This window comes from Lipotes vexillifer, unplaced genomic scaffold (assembly GCF_000442215.2).
Source record: "Lipotes vexillifer unplaced genomic scaffold, Lipotes_vexillifer_v1.1 scaffold951, whole genome shotgun sequence".
NCBI classification, from domain to species: Eukaryota; Metazoa; Chordata; class Mammalia; order Artiodactyla; family Lipotidae; genus Lipotes; species Lipotes vexillifer.
The window spans coordinates 692,688-716,922 of record NW_006793664.1 but is presented as its reverse complement, the minus strand read 5'-3'; the positions used below and the strand labels follow the sequence as shown (position 1 = coordinate 716,922).

The 24,235-nt window shown below is 45.3% G+C and overlaps 1 protein-coding gene across 1 annotated transcript in view; it reads right to left on the bottom strand.

Annotated features, from left to right (window-relative positions):
- STOX2 (storkhead box 2) overlaps positions 1-23,208 on the bottom strand; it is a 111,165-nt gene extending 87,957 nt beyond the window's left edge. Inside the window, exon 1 of the mRNA XM_007466515.1 lies at positions 21,617-23,208. Coding sequence (XP_007466577.1) covers positions 21,617-21,782 — 166 coding nt within the window. The 5' untranslated portion in view covers positions 21,783-23,208. The remainder of the gene's footprint in view (positions 1-21,616) is intronic.
- Positions 23,209-24,235: the final 1,027 nt, after the last annotated feature.

Genomic DNA, 24,235 nt, shown 5'->3' with positions numbered 1-24,235 from the left:
GTTACTTGATATACAGGGTACAGTTCTATAGTCTTTTGGTCTCACCCTATATGCTGTACAAAAGAAACTAATCGTTAGTAATGAATAGGTCCGAAGACTTCAGCAAATCTCTACTACATTTTTGAATATGACTATACTCTATGTAATTTTTCCAGTAACTAAAAACGTTAAGTTACTTCTTTATGTCTTCAAAGATTGTGTGTATGAAACTGAAGACAGCAATTAAAATATATTCATCTGAGTACACTCTCGAGATGGTTATAGGAGTTATTTTTTCTGGCCTTAAGTTACATCACAGATCCAAACCATCACTGAATTTTGTATTTTACACTTTATCCAAAGCTTGTTTTTCTCTGGATAAGAACTATGGCTTTCTCAGACATCTTCATTTCCTCCTAATTCCTATCACCAAAAGTAGTGGCTGGTGTTCTTTTCAGGACCATTTCCAAAATGAAGCCAAGTTTTTAGATCCTTCTTGTCTCAGAAACTTTGAGAATAGAACCAAAGAGCCCCAGGGGGCTGGATGCTGGTGACAGGCTTAGTGGTCATCACGGTGTTAGTGGTCCACATCCACATTGACAGGACACACGAGTAAAGTTTGTGCTGAGCAAAATTACAAGTTTAATCTAGACCTCCTTCCCGATCACCCATTAATAACTGAAATCTCTACTAAGTCTCTGAACTCAAGGCTTTCCTCCCCACAGTATTCTCCACCTGAAATACAAATTTCTCAAGGATCTTAAGAGGGCAAAATACAAACTCCTTTAGGCACTGAAGTAACCTTATGTGAATGTGTTTTATTACTGCTGTTTTCCACCCCAAGCAGCTTCTCTTCTGCACATAAAAGCAGCAACTGGGGCTGTGAGCGTTTAGTGGCCACCTCTGGGAAGATGCAGTGCTGGACAGGAGGTAACACCAGACACAAAAGTGTCCCACGGTCAGAGCTGCTCTCCTTCCTAACCGAGGTAAAAGAAACAAATGCACTGAAGACTGATGTCCTGAACTGAAAACGAATCTATGAGAAAGAAGGTGCCACAGAGCTGTTCAGCAAACAATGCAGGACAGAAGCACTAAAATAATGCACCGCGGCTCCTCAGGGCCTCTAGCCAACTGGGAGCACACCTGCAACTGCGTCTTCTCTGTGCAGGACCATGACCACCAGGCCAGCCCCATCACAGCCTCTGTCAGACCGTCATCAATAGCGGGGAGGGGCACAGAGGCCAGTGAGATTCTAAGCGACGTGGAGGGAAGCCTGTGGCCTGCTGGGGGCTCTGCTCACTTACATGCAGAGAGGAGGGAGGGTCTCTCCAAAGGGAGCAGAGAGAACAGACTGATGGTAACCCCTCACCGTCTTGGGTAAGTCCCAGAAAGGGCAAAACAAGGCAATACGTTAGGATGTGGCACCAGTGCACACGCACCCTCCTGCCTCTTGTCAAAAATGTCACCTGGCAACCTCATGACTATTAAGTCCTAGTTGCTGCTTCCAGATTGGTAACACATGTACTGGAAAAAGCACCACATCTATCCTGCAAAGCCAATCTATTCTAGACCCACTATGTTACACTGCTCCCCATGGGTCAGTGTGATTCTAGTGACTGGCAGTGAAGCCTTCCCTACCTCTAAGAAAAAGCGCATGGTTCTAAGAAATAAATGACCCCTTTTTAGAGACCCAAAGCTCCTTATTGCTATACGCAGACCATATATTTATTATTAATAATAATAACTATTAACTATTACTGAGCACAAATTACATGCCAGGTGCTACTCTCAAGGTTTTACATGTATTAAGGCATTTAATCCTCAGAACAATTCAATGAGTAGGTGCTATTACGACCCCATGTTACACATGGGACACCGAGAGGCCAGGCTGCACAGCTGGCTACGTGCAGAGCCTGAATCCAAAGCCGGGCAGCCTTCTCCCAAACCTGGGCCCGGAGTCAGTACCTGATGTCGACTCTGCATTCAGAAAAACTGAAAAGTCCAGTGTGCAAAGAATCGATAACTGGCCAGAAAAATAAAAAGATCAAGGTCAAATGAATACTACTCCTCACGATGTACTGTTCTGATCCACAGGCCACGCTGCCGTTCCTGCACTAATACCACCCTTCCCCTTTCTGTTCATAGTACGCTGATATTTTACTCACTGCCCAGTTTCCATCTCCTAATTCTCTTACGGATCTGGTTAAAAACATCATTTGCTTTATTCTAACTGTAAGGTGGAGGATAACATACTAAAGGTTTTTACTAGGAAAACTTAGATCTGGATTTGAAACTTAGCTTGGACGCTTATCAGCTGTGAAATGTTTAATCCCAGATTCCTCGTCAGTAAATTGATATAATAGTAGTACCAACCTCATAGGATGGGTCGTCATATTAAATGAAAAGAATATAATTGGCATCTAAGAGGCCCTCAATAAATGAGGGACATGATCATCATGAATTCTAAAGTATTCTTTAGGGAAAACAATACGTTTATTATTTATTTCTTCTGGGATATTTACTTATCATTTTGAATGTTTTACTTATTTTTAACTTTTATTATTTATTTTATTTGGATATCATTTTTTTTTTTTTTTTTGGTGGTACACGGGCCTCTCACTGTTGTGGCCTCTCCCGTTGTGGAGCAACAGGCTCCGGACGCACAAGCTCAGCGTCCATGGCTCACGGGCCTAGCGTCCATGGCTCACGGGCCTAGCCGCTCTGCAGCATGTGGGATCTTCCTGGACCGGGGCACGAACCCGTATCCCCTGCATCGGCAGGCAGACTCTCAACCACTGCGCCACCAGGGAAGCCCTGGATATCATTTTTTTAATTTTATTTTTAAAAATTTATCTTGAATAATTAATCTTGAACATCTATTTATGTCATATGTATGTATTATGTATTTTGATGTACTATTTACGAATTTTTAGAACTTCTGTGCAGGATACATAAAAGGGAGGAGATATGGGGATATATGTTTATGTACAGCTGATTCACTTTGTTATACAGCAGAAACTAACACACCGTTGTAAAGCAATTATACTCTAATAAAGATGTTAAAAAAAAGAGAAATATTTCTTTTTAAAAAGAAAGCAAAAGACCAAAGATGTCTTTAAGAATGCAGAATTATCCTCCCATAAGACAAAATTTCATTTTAATTTGAAATCTACAAATTTGGAATTTGGGGATTATGGAATAGAGTTAAGCTGAAGGTCATCTTTAGTTTGTACAGATAAGTGGCATAAACAAGGTTTCAAGGGACCATATAATTTCTGAAGAAGGGAAAAATAACCTGCTTTCAAATACTAAAGGAGCAATCTCTTATATGGCAACAATTGATATGCTAATTATAAATAATTTATCCATTCGTTAGATAGCCTAAGGACATGAAAGTAAGGACTCCATTTCATTAAACATTCTATAAAATTTAAGTCTTTCACTTATTTAGACAAGTTTTCCTCCTAATTATCCCAAATTAGTGCAATTCTAGTCCTAGTTATATTTATTACATTGTCTAGTGTGGAACATTACATACATGGCAAGTTCCATCTGACAAAGGCCTAATCAGATGATCAATTTTTCTTGACTAGAGCTAGAAAAGAACACCAACGGTTCTTAGGAAAAAATTCCTAGGGATACCATACTCAGATTTCAGTTATTCTTGAAACAACTTTAAAAGTGAGTTCTGGACAACTTAGCTTGAGAACAAGATTCATATTTTTGCCTATCGTATTTCTGCCTGATTTGAGTTCACCTTTTGAGCATTTAGAATATACCATCGTCAGACAACGATCCAGAAGATAAAGCAGCATCCACGGATCACCTTCCTGAACACCGTCAAGACCACACCTCCCAATGACACGTTGGCTCCAGCTTCACCCAAAGGGAGAAAAGGATCAACGTCCTTATGTCTTGATCCTGCTGCTTGGCAAAGTGCCAAGCCTAGAAAAATCCGAATATCTGGTCTTTCCACTTCTGCACTCAGATTAAAGAACAACTGTCCTGAAAATACACTCAATCAAATTAAATTAACTTTTAAAACTAAATGCCGGGCTTCCCTGGTGGCGCAGTGGTTGAGAGTCCGCCTGCCGATGCAGGGGACGCCGGTTCGTGCCCCGGTCCGGGAAGATCCCACGTGCCGCGGAGCGGCTGGGCCCGTGAGCCGTGGCCGCTGAGCCTGCGCGTCCGGAGCCTGTGCTCCGCAACGGGAGAGGCCACAGCGGTGAGAGGCCCGCGTACCGCAAAAAAAACCCAAAAACCTAAATGCCATCACAATTCACCGTCTTCAGACTCAGCTGGCCACTTCAAGCCGCTCACCAGTCCACCCAACACATCCCTCTCCCAGTAACACAGCTATTACAGCTCTTCACCATTTGCCCATCACTTCCTCCACCTCTCATAGCCAGTGGCCGACTTCCCGCTTCCAGAAGGAGACAGATGCCATCAGCCTGAGATTCCTCAGCATTCTGACCCTGTTACCCTTATGAGCATATCCTGTATCCACTCTCAACCTCTTCCTCCAGGTCCCTCGGTCCATCCTCCCCCCTGAGCCGGGATGATCTCTCTCTAACGCAAATCCCAGCATCCCCAGAATAATTCTGTGACTCATTATCTTCAGAATGAAACTACAGCTCCACAGTTTGAAATTTAAGATCCTTCTAGATCGTGGCTTCTACTCCCTTTTGCCGTCATCTCCTACCACCCCCAACTAGCCTCCAAAGGGAGAGGTGTGCCTGCGTGAAGCCTCCTCTCTTCAGCCTCTCTCCTCCCAGCTGCACTCCCCGAGTGGCTGACTCCCACCAAACCTTTAAGGGGACTCTGGGCTGAGTGCAGCTCTCCTGAAGTCCTTTCCTGGGTCCTAGGTTTCCATTAGGCGCTCCTGCTTTGTGGTGCCCCAGCACCCCTTACTCAGCTCCACCACCTTGTGTTACAGCATCCTGCCACTGCTTCCCATGTGTCTCCAGGGAACTGTGGGCTTCGCGAAGGCAAGAACTGATGGTCATTCTCTAAAGCCAAGTCCACGTGTTTAGGCCCACACACAAGCGCTGGGCACTGTTCGTTATATGTGAGAGGAAGTGCGTGAATAAGTCAATGAATGAGCAGAAAGCCTCACTGTCCTGGGCAAGGAATGCGATATCAGTGGCTACCACACCTAACTGTCCATCAGAAGTGCCTAGGGTTTTTTTTTTTTAAAACACAGAACTCTGGACCTCATCTCACACCTACAAATCTGAATACTGGAGGAATGAGGCCAAGACGTGTATCTGCTTAACAAGCTCCCTGGATGATTCTGCATAAGGAACGAGCTCAACGCTGGTCCACAGGCGGTGTCTGGGAGTCTCAGTCTACACAGACCGTTCCTGCTGTGGCTGCATCAGGTGAGGATATCTAGAAGGCAAGGACAGTAGCAACTCAGGGCCGATACTGCCAAATGCACCACAACTTCATGCTGCCCCCTCATTAGCTCCTGGTGGGAACTTGTGACTTTTCGCAAGTCCCACATTTGCTTTTCTGCAGCTTTCCACCAAGGAGATGCCAGGCTCTCAACTAGGTTTTAAGCAACCCGAGGGGAAGGGCTCATATCTTTATATCTCACGGCAGGGTCTCCTGTCACATGCTACAAACAGGAAGAGCATTTTTCCTCCCACTGCCGTGGCCTCTCCCACTGCGGAGCACAGGCTCCGGACGCGCAGGCTCAGCGGCCACGGCTCACGGGCCCAGCCGCTCCGCGGCATGTGGGATCTTCCCGGACCGGGGCACGAACCCGCGTCCCCTGCATCGGCAGGCGGACTCTCAACCCTTGCGCCACCAGGGAAGCCTCCAGGAAGAGCATTTGAATTAGTGGTTAACTTCACCCATACTGAAGTCTGTCTCTCATTTGGGGAAAAAAATAAGAACACTGTATTCAAATAAAAAACACAGAAAACAGGAATGCTTTTGTTGTATTAGCTCAACCTTTACCTTCCCACTGTGCTTATTAACCAGGGGATTGCGACCTTCCTAAAAAGAAAGCCTCCAACACTCATCCTGTTTCTCTGTGTGAGAGACAACAACACAGAGATCACTCCAATTTCCTTTCACCTTCCCAGAAAGAAAGATCGTCTGGAGCCCCGCGAAGCTATGAATATCTACACCTCCTAAACTCCATGACTAAGACCATCTCACTTCCATTAGGATGGCCGGAAGGAAGGAATAAAGGAAAGGAGGGAAAAGAGAGAAGAGAAAAGAAAAAACAGAGAAGAACAAGTGTTGGCAAGGATGTGGAGAAATCAGAACTCTTACGCACTGTTGGTGAGAATGTAAACTGATGCAGCTGCTATGGAAAACAGTGTGACGAGTCCTCAAAACATTAAACATAAAATTATCACGTTATCCAGCAACTCCACTTCTGGGTATATATCCAAAGGAACTGAAAGCAGGAACTGAACAGATATTTTTGTGTACACCAATATCCATAGCAGCATTATTCACAATTCACAAAAAGGTGGAGGCAACTCAAGTGTCCATGAACTGATGGATAAACAAAATGTAGTCCACCAGTGCAATGAAATATTAGTCAGCTTTTAAAAGGAAGGAAATTCGGACACATGCTACAACGTGGATGAAACTTGAGGACATGATGGTAAGTGAAATAATCCAGTCACGAAAGGACAAATACAGTATGATTCTGCTTATGTGAGGTACCTCGCGTAGTCAAATTCACAGAGACAAAAAGTAGAATGGTGGTCGCTGGGGGCTGGGGGAGGACGGAACGAGGAGTTATTATTCGATGGGCGCAGAGTTTCACTTCTGCAAGATGAAAAGAGTTCTGGAGATGCATGGCGGTGATGCTGGTTCCACAACAACATGAATGTACTTAATGCCACTGAACTACACACTTAAGAATGATTAAGATGGTAAATTCTGTGTTATGTGCACCTTACCACAGTGAAAAAACAAGATTAAAAAAATACATGACTGGGCTTCCCTGGTGGCGCAGTGGTTGAGAGTCCGCCTGCCGATGCAGGGGACACGGGTTCGTGCCCCGGTCCGGGAAGATCCCACATGCCGCGGAGCGGCTGGGCCCGCGAGCCATGGCCACCGAGCATGCGCGTCCGCAGCCTGTGCTCCGCAACGGGAGAGGCCACAGCAGTGAGAGGCCCGCGGACCACAAAAAAACAAAAAAAGGACTAAGAATGAGCCTATAGAGTTAAATATTCTTGCCCCTGAGGGTCATCTCCCCCCGGCAGCAGAGCACAGTGAATTTGTGCAAGTTCTAGCTCAGATGAATGTAACTTCCATACATTTAATTTACTGCATAGTGTTAAAACCCTTTGGTTTAAGGAAGCGGTTTACTAATCAAATCTCTCCCAGACCGCCCTCTTGGCAACAAGAAGTTAAAACAATCGTTACGCAAATACTAAGAAATTCTAATCCTAGGAAATTGAATACAAGTAAATTTGACCTTTTTTGTTCTGTGAGTTTATTTTGGTGCCTTGATTCTAAAGTTAAAAATACAGAGAAACCATAAATTACATTTTTTAATTTAAGGGCTGACAACTTTGTGTTATATCTGTTTGGTATTTTAAAGTCTAGTATATAGAGAATTTTAAGCATTCGCTAGTTAACTAGCCATAAAACAGGGGGGTGGGTTAAGAAGAGATATAATTTTTAACTATTACATAGTGTCTAAAAGCAATTTTTGTCTTATTGGAAATACACAGTATATCATAAAGCTTTGGGACTGTTCTTAAATATTCTAAAGAATGGGAGTTTGCTCCTGTATTTGTATTACTTTAAATATTACATACTCCAAGGATTATGCAGGTGCGAAATTCTGCAAGTCCTCCTACTAGCAGAAGTACTAAATGGAGATTATGCATTCATATTATTAACATTCATTCCGTTGCCATGGGTTACTGAACTCACCCTCCTTGACCACTGAAAAACTGGGAGAAACTGTAAAGGACTTTCTCAGTGACCCTCCTATGGGGAAATCACAAGGACAGTATTTTTCTTTTCCCCCAAATCGAAGATTTTATAAAACACATCTGATGTGTCCTAAACCAGTTAACTGACTCTTATCAAAGATATAGTGCATTTACTCAATTTTAACCATGGATACTTTTTCAATGTCATATCCACCAAAATTCCTAGTTGATTATCGTCTTGACTATCTTGGACTTAATCCTGTCTTATACCATTCAGACCCATACAGCTCCTCCTTTTTTGACCCCCGATAGCATTATTTTAAATTATTGTGCTGGGTACTGTCAAATTATTCCATTATTTGGACCCTGGCCTACTGCGATGCTCAGAATGACTGCTCAGTGTAAACTCTTACAACAGATGGCAAAAGTTAGATGGCACGAAATCTCATGTTTCTTCAGTTTTTCCTAACAGAAAAAGTACAGAAGAGAATGAGTCAGCGGAAGAAAATGGTTTACGAATGGATGAAATTATATTTACGTGGGGGGACTTCTTTCCATTTGAAGTTTCAATGTTCTTGTCTGGTGCCTTTTGTGCCTAGGAATTGTGCAAGCCCAATAATTTCATCTCCTCCAAGAATCAGGGGTGTTCACTGCCAGGACAGACAGTTCCCGATAACACCGGGCCAATTAAGACAGCGAGGAACTCACAGCGGACGGATGAGACACCCCCTCCAGCGTGATGAGAAGAGGAAAGGTAAGAAACAGCCGCACAGAACTATTCCAGCAATAGCCTCCCACGCCCCCCCAACGCCCTGTCAGGTTTTAGGAGACTCTACGGTTCTTTGGGCAAAGCAAGGTAACTCTCAGAACATCAGCTGGCAGAGTAGATTCTTTTATGATAACATACACAAATATTTGAGGTGACGCTCGTTAGAATAGGCAGGGAGCTCTGAAATCTTTCCTCTCGGTACAAGCCAGGCCTCTAAAGAGAGCTCCTTAGGGCAAGTGCAAGATGAACCACTGGGGTAGTGAAAGAAAATATTTAAGGTTTACATAAAAATAAGTTAATTTTACTAACAGGTGGCATATAGACTAAGAGTCGAGTACATACAAGATTTAAAGTGTACGTGTGTGTGAGTGTGTATGCATGTATAAAATCTCAGTGTTGTCTTCTGTGATGCTTCAGATATTCATTAGTGGCTGCCTCCCAGGGTTGTTCTGAGACTAGGTGAGGTCATTCTCACGCGCTGGCTGGTACCAAGTACATGCTCAGTAGACACTGGTTCCCTTCCTTGTGGGGGAAGTGAATTGGCGGTAAAAAGGCTCCCTCTTCATGTCTGCATTTCAGGAGCACACAGGAACTCTGTTATCTTGATAGGAAGCATGTCCTCAGACCAACAGAGGAAGGCTGTGCTCATGGCCCAGGACCTTTGACCTCCGGCTTCCCACCGCCAGGCTCAACAGAAACCTTCCAGGGCCTGTCTACACAGCACTGTGTAAGGATTAACCACAGTTCTCCTAGGCCCTCAGCACAGCCCCAGCCCAGTGACACTCTGCACAGCTTCACTGGAGAGAAGGTGCTTTCCCACCTCCGGCGGCACCTGACAGTGCAAACCTCCACTTCTGGCCCTTCAGCTCAGGATGGTACACCATCACGTACTCTGCCTTTGGCATCCTGAACAAATGTTCTTTGAAATTCTCCGCATGTTGAAACCACCCACACCAAGCAGGGTACAACATACGGGAAAGCAAGATCTGCCATCTCCCAAAACCATGCTTTTACCAGCAAAAGCCAAGGATTTTGTCATACTGTGGCTCTAGAATTAGAGGAGGCTTTTGAAGTTCAATTAGTCGGCCGCAACCCTGTAAGGCAAGCTACTTAATATATCAGTACTTGAGGTTCTTCTTGAGCTATTTCCCCTGGACTTGCAGGCAGGGAGAACTGGGGAGGGGCAACGTGTTGAAGACAGGAAGCTTTGGATTCCCAAATCCCGGCTGGCCAGGGTCGGCGTGTCTGTCTCTACAGTGAGGTGAAGTGGAGGTGCTGGCAGCTTTGAAAGATTCGGAGGAGGGAAAACCCTCTCTCCTCCCCCAGCTCAGGCTGTCATCCCAGAGACCCGAGTCCTGCTGCCAAACCATCTGCTAGAAGGAAAGCTGCTGAAATCTTAACACGTGAAAAGCGGATCCCAAAGTGCGGCACTCCCTTTCCGCAACCCAGGGGGACGTGCTGACCTGAGATTCCAGGGGACCATCACTACTATTTAAAACTCACCAAGGGAGGAACATGCACTTGATTTGGAGGAGAGAAGGCACTGCCCTTGGGCTGCCCTTGAAAGATGTACCTTAGCCTCCCAGCTTTCCCTCCTCACGTTGCGTTTCTGCGATACTCGTTTTATTGCAAACGCAAACGCATACAAACACACAGCTCAACCATCACCTTGGAAGAGGCTTTTTCTCTTTACCTTATTTGGAAAAGTCCAAGTCAATATCTCTGATTAGACGGGGCACCACTTCCCTGATTTTAGGTGAAGCCAAGTTCTCTTAGATTTCTAACTCACAGGAATACTGAATATACAATGATTCTCCACCATGCTTCCTAGGATGGAAACTCCAGGACAAGTGAGCCCACTTAGGTAAGTGAATAATTCTGTGGATTTCTTAAAAGACCACATACCCAAATCAATAGGTAATGGAATATTTGATCTGTGATTAAATGAGGACCAAAGTATAAGAATCAGATTGAACTCTGATTTTTTTAACTCTACCCGACCCTGGACAAGTCACCTGTCATCTCCCTTCTCCTACAGCCTCAGGTGTAAAATATTTAGGAGTGGGTCACTCTCGTAGAGTTATGTCCCCAAAGAAATAATAATACAGTAGCAAAAATGTACTAAGTTCTTACTATGCGTCAGGCACTCTGCTAATTATTTTACGTGCGTTTGCTCATTTAATCTACATAGCAACTATAAATTAGATACTACTGTATCCTCATTTTACAAATGAGAAACAGAGGATACATTGCCAAGATTACACAGGCAGCAGGTGGGTGCCAGGACACCGATGTCCTGTCTGACTTCAAAGCCCTATATCAAAAAGCTCTGCCACTACATAAAGGCACTTTACGAACCTAAGAAGCCACTGTTACAAATGTGGAAAAGTCCACCTGACACTACAACCATCTTCATGGTTCAGCTCTTCCCGGGCATGTTCAAGTCCTTGGCTAAGTGGACTTTTCAAAACTTTCTATTTTTCTTAAGATAATCAACAGCTGTCCACTGCCTTCATTATAAATAACCACTTAGCAAGTGTGGGGGGAAAGATGGTCCAAATACTCCTTTCAATGATTTGAAAACAATCAAAATGAAAGTTCAAATGAGCTCTTTAGGCTCACAGGAAGCCCCACTATAATTACAAGCTCCAGCATCTAATCTAAAGTGATGTTTTATCTTAGAAGTTTTGGTGGATTCCAAAGAGCTATATTGTTTTTTCATGGAACATCCGTGCTGGAATTTTTAGAATCCCAAGATAGAAGCTTGTATATATGTACAACCCGGTGGATATTTAAAACGCCCCAGCGTTTACTCCTTTGGCCCAGTGTGAATGGATCAGGATTCCTGATAGGGCACAAGGACCCTGGAGGCCGCTTCTCATCAATCCCCAGGGGACTAACTACGAATGTGAATTCGGTTAAAGAAGGAAGTGAAACAAAGAGGTCAGAGATTTCACTGAAACTATCAGAAATGTTCGCAAGACAACGAACGGGTCCCCATAGTTGTACATTTAAATTCCTACTGTATGCCTACTACATTCCTAGCACTTGCTGGAACAAAACCAAGTGAGACTAGAGCCAAGTGCACAAAGAGCTTCACAGTCTAGAGGGAAGATCCGACAGGAAGATGAGGACAGATATGTAAATGATGTCAGAGGCGGACAAGGGTGCTACGGGAGCACAGCACCGGGAAGGGGCAGCTCAATCAACAGTCCACCAGGCCAAAGAGGCTTCCTCGAGAGCTAAGACCGGAGCTGAGTTTTATTTTATTATATTTTATTTTTGGCCACGCTGCACGGCTTGCGGGATCTTAGCTCCCCGACCAGGGATTGAACCCCGGCCCTCGGCAGTGAAAGCACAGAGTCCTAACCACTGGATCACCAGGGAATTCCTGGAACTGAGTTTTAAACACTAAGTAGTTAGATGCAAGGAAGAGGGAAACTGGGTGTTACTGGAGAGATGGAAACAAGGACCCCGGAAGCTTTTACAAAATGAAGCCAACGTGGTTGCAAAGTAAAACTCAACTACATTTCTTTGTGTAGCTTATATGCAATTTATTCTTGACAGCATACTTTGAAGTGACAACTTTGAGATCCTGTTGAGAGTCTATTTGCTTCCCTTGGGGTTCTTCCATTCTTATGCACGGAAACCAATGCAGTGCTTTACGTATATTAATTCACATAATTCACCCCAAACCTCATAGATACATACAATTATTATTCCCATTTTGCAGGTAGGGAAACTGAGGCCCTAAATAAATAGGTAATTTATCCAAATTTACCCGCTCAGTACTGGAAAGGCTGGATTATGAAGCCATCTGGACTACATGTCTGCTCTAAATCACTCTGATACACGGCCTCTCCAAAAAGGAATTTACTGAAAAGTATTGAGTAACTCAGGATTGTGGGGAGGCCTGGAGATCCAGGCTGGGAACTCGGTAGTCACGCCAAGCACAAACCCTGCAGCTGGCACCCACCTACACTGCCACACACGAGACACTGCCTGCAGAATGCCATCTTGCTGCCACACCACTGCCAGCCAGAGAACGTGCCCCAGAGGCCCCCTACCCTGCCCCACAAGCACCAGATGCAGAGTCTGGAAAGGAGTGTGTAATTGGTGAAACCATGACCGTGAGCCAGGCGGGCCAGGACATCAATTCCATGGCCAAGTTCGGTGTCCACATAGAGAAATGAGGTTCTGCTTCCCCCCAAGGTCCATAAAGTGAGTGTATTGGTTTGCTAAGACACTGAAACAAAGTACCACAAACTGGGTGGCTTAAAACAAGAGAAATGTATTCTCTCACAGCTCTGGAGGCCAAGAGTCAGCAGCAGGATTGTTTCCATCTGGAGGTTCTGGGGGAGAATCCCGTCCACGCCTTTCCACTGGCTTCTGGCAGTTGCCAACAATCCCTGTACTGCCTTGGCTTGTAGACCCATCACTCAAATCTCCACCCCCATCCTCACATGGACGTCTCCCCTGTGTCTGCGTCTCTTTTCTTCTTCTCATAAGGGCATCAGTCACATTGGATTCAGGACCCACCCGACTCTAGTACGACCACGTATTAATTCCATCTGCAAAGTCCCTATTTCCAAATAAGGTCATATTCAGGGTTACCAGGGGTTTTCGGGGGCACACGTTCAACCCACAACAGTGGGGAAATACAGACAGGGGTAGGGGGTTCAGATGCTGGACAGCCAAAAAAAAAGACAAATATCCACAGAACCTCAATTGCTGCGGCAGCCTTCATTTCATCTAATAATGAAATAAATGACTTCAAAGCAAAAGTTGGATGTGCCGAAAGCAATAAATTGGTCTTTGAGCTCTCTTAGGGGAATCAACTAGACAGGAACTTGCAGTAGGGGTGAGGTGAGGGTGTTAATTACAAAGCTAGAAGGGTCCTCCCTCTGAAACTGTGGCCATCAGAAGGAGACGGCCAGGCTTAAGCCCTGCTACCTCTAATGCCCACAGGCACCTGCCAGATATTTCTCTTTTATCTTCAAAAAGAGAAAACTTGGCCTGGAGGGGCCATCATGGATTTAAGTAGGAAGATAAATGGAGATTTTAACTGTGTATATGCGTTACCTAAGCCATAAATTTTCAACTAGATCGGTATATGACAGATGTTTGAAATATACGTTATTTACATAGCTGGTCTAGTCTTTTGTGCTGCTGCTTGCATAGCTCTGAACCCTTTTCAAACCAGAACTAGAGATACCAAAAGCACATCCCTTTTATCAATAATACAATAGCTTCTGAATAAATGCAAACACTAATCAAAAACATCCAAGCATTAAAAAGCTCTTTACTTTTAGGAAAAGAGAGCAGATGATCTCCAAGCAATCCTAACCTTGAGCCTCCAGGCTTTCAGAAACCTAAGTAGGACTCAATGTTAATGGAATCCAACTGACCCTCCATCTGCTGGAAATAAAAATAAGCAAGTCACCTGTTCCCCTCTAAGAAGCGGAACATAAAGTACAAAAGCTAAACTATTCCCGTGTTCTCACTAACACTGCTAAGTTGTTGACCCCCAAACTATACCTGGAGCCTCTACCTGTCACGTGAGTGCCTACCTCTCTGCTTGGACAACCAAACCATTACGTCCAACATGGAACTCATCTTCTGCTCCATTTCCCCCAGCCTCCTGGTCACTTATTGCATTCTTCCAACAAAAATCTCTGAGTCGCCTTTGATTTTCTCTCCCCTCTTCAATCCAGTCACTTAAAGGAACAGCCAGGCCCTTGGTCCTCATAGATGCTCCTTTTGCCCTTCATGCTCATCCCTCCTTCCTTGGATACGGGTTTTCACTATGAGGCATGAGTACCACTCAGGTATGTGAGGGCATTTCAGGTGGTACCTGGTTGAATCATTTTTTACTGAAATAGGAATATATGAACTGTAACGGGGGTTAGAAAAATAATTGTCAAATGAAACCCATAATTTCATATAAAATTAAAAATTTTTCTTTTACATCCATTTAAATATAAAAGTGGGTAGAGTTAAAGAAAAATATTAAGTAAATAATAGCACAGATAGTACACCGTCATGGTTTACAAATTCTTAAGGGTGGTGTGCTAATGCCTAGCAGTGTTGCGAAACACTGCTCTTGGGTGGTCCCTCATCACCTGACTGCTTGATCACCTCTGTTCCCTCAACCACCTCCCAGCTGGTCCCCTAGCCTCCCAACTCCCATCTCTTCCATCTATCCTGTAAGCCACGGCCAGACACCTCTTCCTAAGATGCTCCTTTCATTATTTCTCTCCCAAACTCACAAATCTGATTCCTGCCACCATAAACCCCACCTACATTTCAAAAGCCCACCTGATCTAGCTACACATTATTTCTAGTTACATCCCAAATTTACAGTATGGCAAATTTCACGCTGGCGTTTTCCTTGCCAGCTGAATGCCTTGGTTCATACTGCTTCTATAACCTTCCCCCAGTCCTCCGCCTTCTCTGCTCTTCAAATCCTACCCAGTCCTTCGAGAAGCAAGTAAGTCCTCCCTCCAGGCAGCCTTTTTAATTGACATCTCTCCTCTGAACTCCTACTCCACTTACACCAACCCTATCAACCAACGCCACTTAACTCTTTTTTTTTTAAACATCTTTATTGGAGTATAATTGCTTTACAATGGTGTGTTAGTTTCTGCTTTATAACAAAGTGAATCAGTTATACATATACATATGTTCCCGTATCTCTTCCCTCTTGCATCTCCCTCCCTCCCACCCTCCCTATCCCACCCTTCTAGGTGGTCACAAAGCACCGAGCTGATCTCCCTGTGCTATGCGGCTGCTTCCCACTAGCTATCTACCTTACGTTTGGTAGTGTATATATGTCCATGCCTCTCTCTCGCTTTGTCACAGCTTACCCTTCCCCCTCCCCATATCCTCAAGCCCATTCTCTAGTAGGTCTGTGTCTTTATTCCTGTCTTATGAAACTGAGCTATTTGTAGTGAGGTGGATAGACCTAGAGTCTGTCATACAGAGTGAAGTAAGTCAGAAAGAGAAAGACAAATACCGTATGCTAACACATATATACGGAATTTAAGAAAAAAAAAAAGAATGTCATGAAGAACCCACTTAACTCTTGATTATATTCCAGTATTTCCTGCTTTCTAATGGTCGACTCATCGAGAGCTGGTCCTACCAACCACAATAGGAAGTCCTTGAAGAGTAGAATCTTCTGTTACAAAAGGATGACTCACATTAGGAGTTCAAGACATTCCTTCAACCAAGTTTTTAAGAGAAGCCATGTTTTATTCATTTATCCAATAAATATTTCCTGAGTCCCTGATATGTGTCAAGCTCTGTGGTTGCTGGCAAAATAGAGATGTGAATAAAACACATACTGTAACTGAGGAACTCACTGGCTAGTAAACCCGAGGTACAACACAATGCCACCATGTTGTTGTAACACAAGTACAAAACAACTGTCATATGAGTGATTCGCTCTAGAAAGAGAAGGGGTGTATGAGCTTGTTCTGGAAGGCTAAACAGGATGAGCCTTATATATTTTAGCTAAATATCAGACCTTTAAAGATGGCGAGCACACTCTCAGAGGTGTCACATAAATCACAGAAGGCAACAAGATATTGTAGAATGCAAAGAGTTTCCAGAGCCTGGAGTGTAGGGTGGTGGGGGAGGGATGGAAGGAGGGGTGGGAAAAGCAGGGGAGGTCACGCCATGAAGAGCCTTGGTCTCAGACTTCACCCATAGGCATGAGAAACGTTGAAAAGAGTTGGAAAGTGACATGACCAGTTTTGCTTTAGGAGGGATTAAAAAAATAAAAAACAAAACCCCTCTGGGGACCCGTAGAGCAAGAATTGGACATGGTCAGTTTGGAAGACACTGTAATAGAACAGAAGGATTTCAACAACAGAGATGAAAAGGGAGGGGGAGATTTTAGAAATATTTAGGTGGTAGAAACCAATGGGATTTTCTGGCCAACTGGTTGTGCATTCCGATGTCAAATAAAAATAGTCTGGGGATTAACTACTTAAGGAAAAGTTTACTATCTACTTAAAAAAAATTACCCATGCCATTTCTCTCCCACGTTACTGTGGTGAAGGTTAAGTTAGCGTTGGCTATAGTCTATAGTCTTACGAACGACAAGAACCTCTACTCTAAACCTGATAGACTAGGAATCACGCAGTTTCTATGACTGATGTACAAAGCCTGTCCTAGTTGCAAAAGTCGGCATCTGATCCCACCGGCAAGGATCCAACCAGACTCTGCTCCTTGGTTATATCTGCACTCAGCATAAGCAATCTTGTACCAAAGAACATACAGTTGTCTGAATTGCCCTAACTCTCTGGGGCTATAGAGAATTTAAGCCAGAATTGCTCTGGAGGTGTAAAAATGCTAAGGTTTTTATACAATATACTCATATTCCATATTCCTTTTTTCAAATAAAAACGTTCACAAGAGTGTAAAAGATGTTGAAATACCGAGAGAGGTGACCTTTTGTAAGCACATTCACGTTCTCCTGGGAAATAAAGAATAAAGTCATTCACCACCAAGTGTAATATTCCTCACTTCCACAGGCCTGATGAAAGGAGTCAACACAGGTAGTTTCAAATTAAAGCACAGTTGGAGCAGCGAGGCTGGAAATGTATCTCTGCAAGGAGGTATAAGGAGGCAACAGGATGCTGTTTATGAAAGCTTGCACGTGATCGGAACCTGCCAGGGCTTCATCCCTGTCCCCTCACCCCCCATTAGTTTGGTCACCAGGACAAGCCCTAATGCAGCCACTTAATTTAACATCTGGGGATGACAGGAAATAAGACTCCATTGCAAAATGAGCGCTATTCCCACACACCCCACATACGGAAGCACATGACTCCAGTAAGCAGAAAGGGCAAAGGTTATTTCTAACGATTTCTGTGTAAGTGCTGAGAAATCCTGGGCTTGCCCATTACAGAGGCGCTGCGGAGCCCAATTCTGTAATGGAAATGCGGGACAGGAGGGCCCGTTCCAGACGGGGAGAGGTCATGTTACCCGCCAGGGACACAGCTGGTTTGGGGCAGGCCCAGATTCGAACCTCAGGTGCCCATCCTCCACTCCCAGAAAACTCTCAAAATAACAGAACGTAAGGAACTGGGCCCCGCAATCCACTGTGCCCCAGAATTAGTTTCTATAAAATGAAAACTAATAACTCATCAAGGTGGCGTCCTGGCCATTCCTCCCCGCTGATTTATGTTCGTTAGATCGGCAGACAAAACTGGTTTATATTTTCTTAAGATGTCAGTTTGCGGCTTGTGTTTTCTTTCTTTTCAAATCCTTTAAAATTGTCTGCCTTATTGTTCCTTAAAATGACAAACATCCATCTAAAAGTACCATGACTTTGGGGGTGTCTCGTTCACAGGGGACACCTTTTATGCACATGCTCTGTAGGACCTTTATAGTGGAAAACAAATCACTTTGCAGTCTTGATCAATGAAATGTCCCCAAACTTGGTGGCATGCCATGTGGAATATAAAGAAGCGGCCACATCCCCAGGGCTTGGGGAGAGGAAAGGGAAGCAGCATCATTTGTATAAAGAGGTTCACAAGGTCCTGACGGAGAAGGTTCTAACACCTTCATTAACAAAGGTTTGGTTCCTTGAAAATCATTTCATGAAGGTAGGTGAGCATATTTTCATATATAAAGCCCTAAGGATTATACAGCTATTTGCCTCTTTATGGGGAGTTTTCTTTTCTCTCTAGTTAATTAATATCATAATTTCTAGTTTTAGAAACTGTGGGAGAATAATCCCACGTGCATTTGGCCTAACCCCTTTTCTTATTCAGCTCATGGATGCACATTTTATTATTCATCTTGATTTGAACAAAAGGCAAGATTTTCCCCCCTTCCGCTCAGAAACTACCTTTGGGAAATTAATATTCAAGATGAACAATGAACTCATCTCATGGCCTGTGAACTTGCTGGTTGCCAGGAGGCCTGTGAATTCTTAGGATTATTTTCGATTTGGTAGCATGAATCAGGGGCTTAAATAGTCATGTACGGCATGGTCTTCAAAATTTAAAGTTTCAGAATTCTCTAACTGTCCATTTGTAGGATCTCCTTAAGTTTGATATGTGTCTATTCTAACCTCTTGAGCTTAAGTGTAGTTTATCCCAAAGGTACGTGAAAAAGCCAAGGCTAAATGTCAAGCCTGTTGCTATAAATCACATTTCAAACTGGTAGTTACTTATTAGTGAAAAAAGACTGTTTGAAAAGCTTCTGTCTCATTAGAAAGCGATTATGGAATGCCTATAATTTTGGCTTAAATAAACAGAGTTAAACTTGAAATACCTACTGTGCGATAGTAGGCCAGATCAAAAGGACAGCTATTCAAATTTCCAAGGACCTCTCCTTTCCTAAAGTTAAAAAAAATATATATATTTTTAAGGAATATTTGTTGGAGGGGATTTCTAAAAACAGTCTCCACTGAAGTTATTTCAAGTCATTTAGTATTTCTCTGAAGAAGCTTATCTTGTCCTTTGAACCCAACAAAAAACCCTCTTTTTACTGAGAATAAGTATGATAAATACTAGCAGCTATTATGGCAGAACGACTGGACAAACAGAAAGAAGTATGAAAAGCTTCATGTGTTTCTAAGCTGCTTCATTTTCTATTTCATTTTATGTGACAAAGGCTCTGTTTGTATCCAGAGTCACTAACTTGATATAGGTGGGCTTTCTTACATTTGTTAAGGGGAAGACAACTTCTCCAAAATGATGTCCAAGTGTCTCAATATACCATCTATTACTATCAACACTGGTATTTGGAAAGGAACCATATTTGAAAAGGAAATTGACAAGCTACTCTCAATCTCCCCCAAAAAGATGTGTATGAGAGAGATTCCACCTACTCTCCCAGTGTTCATTGTAGGTGTTTGTCTTAATATTTACTTTATCCTTCCATGAGCCCCAACCCTTTTTATTATACATATTGGCTAATAATTAAAATAAAGAATAAATAACAGCTTCCGTCCTTGGACAAAACCATATTATACCCAACCCTGCAGCCCCATGAGAATCTAGCAAGGCACTTTGCTTGAGGTGGGGGGAGACTCCATAAAATGCTGAATGAATAACACAGTTTCTTCATCCCCCACCTTCTGGTTTTCTTTTCTCAGTAGTAACCTAACATGAAACCTGCACAGACAACCACCAACCTGAAAGAGCTGATCCTTCACTATCCCCATAGGACCAGCTTACTATTTACAAGTCAAGAAATAAGAGAATCAAAGAAAATGAAAAGCTTCCCCCTCAAGCCCTCAAAAATGCCTTGAAAAACTGCCAATAGCAGAGAAGTTCTTTAGCAAAGAATAAAAATGTGATCATAATGATGCTATGACGAGATAGGTGAAAACAGGCTCCATGGGAACGTGCCTGAAAGCATTACAGAGTCTTGCAGGTTTGTTGAAGACATTATGGCCACCTGCCCTCCTACAGCCTCACTCTTGGTATCAGTACTGATTCCTGAAGAGGGGCAAAAAAGAGGCGAAACTCTTCAGTGTGGAATGAAGACATTCAAACCCCAAGGATATGCAACCTGAGATTATCTGAACACTCAGTGTAGACATGGGTTTATGGCCATACGTGTTTTGAGGTTACACTTGGATTTAGGTGTATTTCAAAATTTACTGCCACCAGCCTGAAGAATAAAGCGACCACAGCAGTGACTGACTTCAATTACTGAAGTATAAACTGTAGTTGTCACTTCCTTTACAAATCTGGCTTTTCATGACAGGGAAAATCAAGGGAGCCTTATTGCCAAAACAGCACACCCTTATGTCACCAGATTTTGCAGTAAAAAAGACGGTTATTTTATTTAGGTTTTATACTCATGGAAATGCACTCACAAGACATTTTTAAAGCATGAGATACCGGCCCCAGTTTTGTTTTTTTTTTTCAACTTTTTGTTTTAGGAGAAAGATAGTAGAGCTAGACTTTGAGTACCAACTGCAAGCTTAAAGCAATCTTCCCAGGATTTAGAGTGATTTGGTATAGATGTGTTTTCAAATATAACCTCGGTTTTCCCATGACATTTTGTTTAGAAGAAAATGAATTCATTCAGAGTGAAAAACAGACAAACCAAAATTGGTGTCTTACACATCATTACACACAAGTGGCCAACAGTAAGTAAGGAGAAAATAACGAGAAGAGTTTCAGGATTTTCCTCCTTCAGCGTTTCAAGTATTTTATCCCTGGGTTTCCAAGTCACACAGCAAAGCCATCCGCTGTATTTCCAAAGGGAACTAACTGGCGCCTTCAGAAATGCTTCTATGCGTTTTAAGATGAAATCCTTCATTCCCGTTTACCGTTTTGTTTGTCCTTTCTGTCTGACATGCAAATACATGACACAGCCTCCATTCTTACCGTACAACCTGATTCAAAGCAACATATGTTAAATCCACACAAAATCATGTGAGCATTCAATCCGCATACACACCATTACCCCATCGAATGCATTCAATGAGCTGCAACACAGTTCCCTGCGTGCAAGCAGACCAGCCTGAGACCTCTTCCCTGACTCAAACCATCCCGAACTGTGCATGGAACCTGTTCCCTTTTAAAAAAGAAAGGCTGTTTAAATACCCACTAGGATAATAACTGGCCACAATGCGGGAGCGAGCAAGCCCGATACTGCGGGCAACGGCGGACACAGGCTCTTCCACAAGCTCAAGGAGGCTGGGCGCCCGAGCTGGCGGTCATTTATCTGTGCAGCCAAAACGCCCGGCACGTCCCCCTCCCAGATTTCACCTAACTAATAGCTCTCCAACCCCATATTGAGAGGGCCTGCTGTGGATCTTGCGGAGGTACAAAATGGTGGATGTGAGCTAATTTTTTTCCTGCTTTCCCCATAACTTATCGCATCCATCACCGCCCGTCCTCCCGGGGAAGCACCCCGGCCGCGGCGCTCGGAGCACGCCCCGTGGCCCCGGCCTGGGGGCAGGAACGCGGTTACCAACCTGATGTCATGTAGCCCCGCGAAGCCTGGGGCGCGAAGGCCGCGGGGAAGCGCTTGTGCAGGCGGTAGTCCTTCTCGCTGCGGGACCTCATGCGGTCCGAGGCCCGGTCCGAGAAATCCGAGCTAGGCCAGGCTCGCCGCAAGGTTGTGCTCCGGGTCTTCTTCATGGTGGGGAGGGCGACCCGCTGCCCCGATCCTCGGGGCCTCAGCGCCGGGGCGCAGCGCGCGGCTTCATCCGTCTACGGCGGGCACGACCCGGGCGGACTCTGCGCGCATTTTCCCAGCCCCTCCTCGTCGGCGTCTACACCGCCAGCGGCGGGTCCGGCCCTCCCCACGCCCCCACACCCCCCCACGGCGAAGGCTCCGATTTTACACACGTCCCACAATGCATTACACTTCATTTGCAATCCGCCCGGCTTATAGCTTCCAGATTCCTGGGGGGAAAGGCACGTTAGGAGGCTCCCCGGCCAGGAGGAGGCGGGGAGGGGGCGGGCGGGGTGAGGGCGCCGAGACTTGCAGCGTGAAAGCAATGGGAGCGCAGACAATGGCCCGATTCAGCGCAGGAGTGCTTAGCCAACTGTGAGCCACGGCACAAAAGACCCAAACAAATGAGGAAGCCCAGGCCTCCGGGGGTGACCCGGGATCGGGCGCTCGGGAAGCCGGAGGGGCGGCGGAAGACCCTCTCCGCACCGGGCGGCTCAGAGCGAGGCGTGGGGATGACAGTGTCCAAGTCGTGTCCCCCTGGGCCTATCAGCCGCGCGGCTCGCAGTCCCGGGCGCGGGCTGGCTCTGCCTCCACTGCAGTCCTCGGGAGGCAGTCTTCATTACAGAGGCTCGGATGGGGGGCGCGTGTGCACAGGATCCGAGCAGGCTCTGCAGTCAGCAGCTGCGGCGGCGGGCTCCTGCCGAATCCAGGAAGAGTCCTCGCGACTGCAGCGCCTCGTCGATCTTCCTCCTTCCAAGGCTCAGGGTAGTGTGCGTGCGTGTGTGCGTGTGCGCGCGCGCGCGCCGACACGCATGTGCCCCCCTACACAGGCATGCTCCTACTTACTGGCCGCGGCGGAGACGGGAGCCATGGCTGCCAAGGATGCGGAGCCTGCCGATCGCCGCCCGCACGGCGGCACAGCTGCTCAGTCGCGAGCGCGCAGAATGGCTATTGAGGGACAGGAAGCCGGGAGGCCGCTCAGACTCATGCTAAACACCGAGCTGCCTTAAGTTAGAGCACGGATCCTGTCAGGCTTCTCATTTTCATGTAAAACACCCTGCGGCGGCCCTGGGATTTGGCTGGTGCCCCAGCCAGGAGTCAGCGCTCGGATATTTACATCTTTTTAGGATGGCGCCTCCCGCTTGCAGAAAGGGAGAGAAACCGCTCGGTGGGAACAGGGCAGCCTGCGGTGCCCTGCCTTGCCCACCTGCGCCAATCCCGGAGGCAGCTAGATCCGGGGGAGGGGGCGCCACCCGGAGCTCCGCCGACAGCCGCAAACGCCCGGGCACCTGGTCCACGCCGCCTGGAGGACGCAGCGAGGGCGGCTCCGGCTCTTCCTCGCTGTCCCTCGAGCCCCCGGTGTCAGTCACTGCCAGCCCGCTAACCTGCATTCAGGTCCACAGCCCCACTACCCGGCTCGGCTCTGCACCGCTGTTTCTGGTCCAACAACCAATCGCTAAAGGACAACAACGCGCGCTGCGCGGGACGGGAGGAGGGGGCGATGCGCCGCCCCGGCCGAGGCGCCGGGCCCGGGATGCCGGGCTGGGACGCGGAGGTCACTGCGAGTTAAAGGCGCGCGGCCACATTGCGGAGAACCCCGACCGCGCTGCGCTGCGGCCGTTTTTTCAGCTTGGCTTCTCGTTTGGGTTTCCAATAACGCTTAGGTGTTGTAAACAACAAAAATAAACCCGATTCTTCTTACGTCTTTGCGCTTTTCTCCATTTGTGACGATGCAACGTTCAAAATCATGTTTTATGCTGTTCCACATATTCGTAGGTGCCAAGGTACAGAGACAGGGATATGAAATCTTTATGAACCTATGATCTTTTCAGGCTGATACTGCAACCCCCCCCCCCCGCAAAAAAAAAACCGCACTGGGTTCTAAATGGTTAAGATTCAGGAGTTGTAGCACAATTTGGTGCTTTTCCAAGGCTTTAATTCTTTGCGGGGGAGGGGGGCAAGGTTCTCGAAGAACGACACAGAGGGGGGCGAGGTTTCAGCAACAAACATTATAGAACCTAGAACTTCCATTCAATATCTAAGGGCTGCCCTCTGTAACCTGGGGCCAGTGTAACTGATCTATCTCCCGGGAACCCGGGGGTAAACAAACAAAAATCACTAAGCAACTTGTATTTACACTAATCAAAACTTATTACTTATTAATACAAAATTTATTACCATAAACTAGCTAACTAGTTTTGAAAACATTTTTTAAAGTTAGATATTTTTTAAAAGTTAGAAAAGGACAGTCTCCCAAAAGGCACATTTTGCTAAATTTTCTTTACTGTAAGAGGACTGCTAAGAACAGAAAGCCTCCAGCTTTAGAAGCTAAAGAAGACTAAATGTGTAAAGAACCATAAAGGTAATAAAAAATAATTGTATTAATGAATGCATGAGATATTGACATTTAGATATC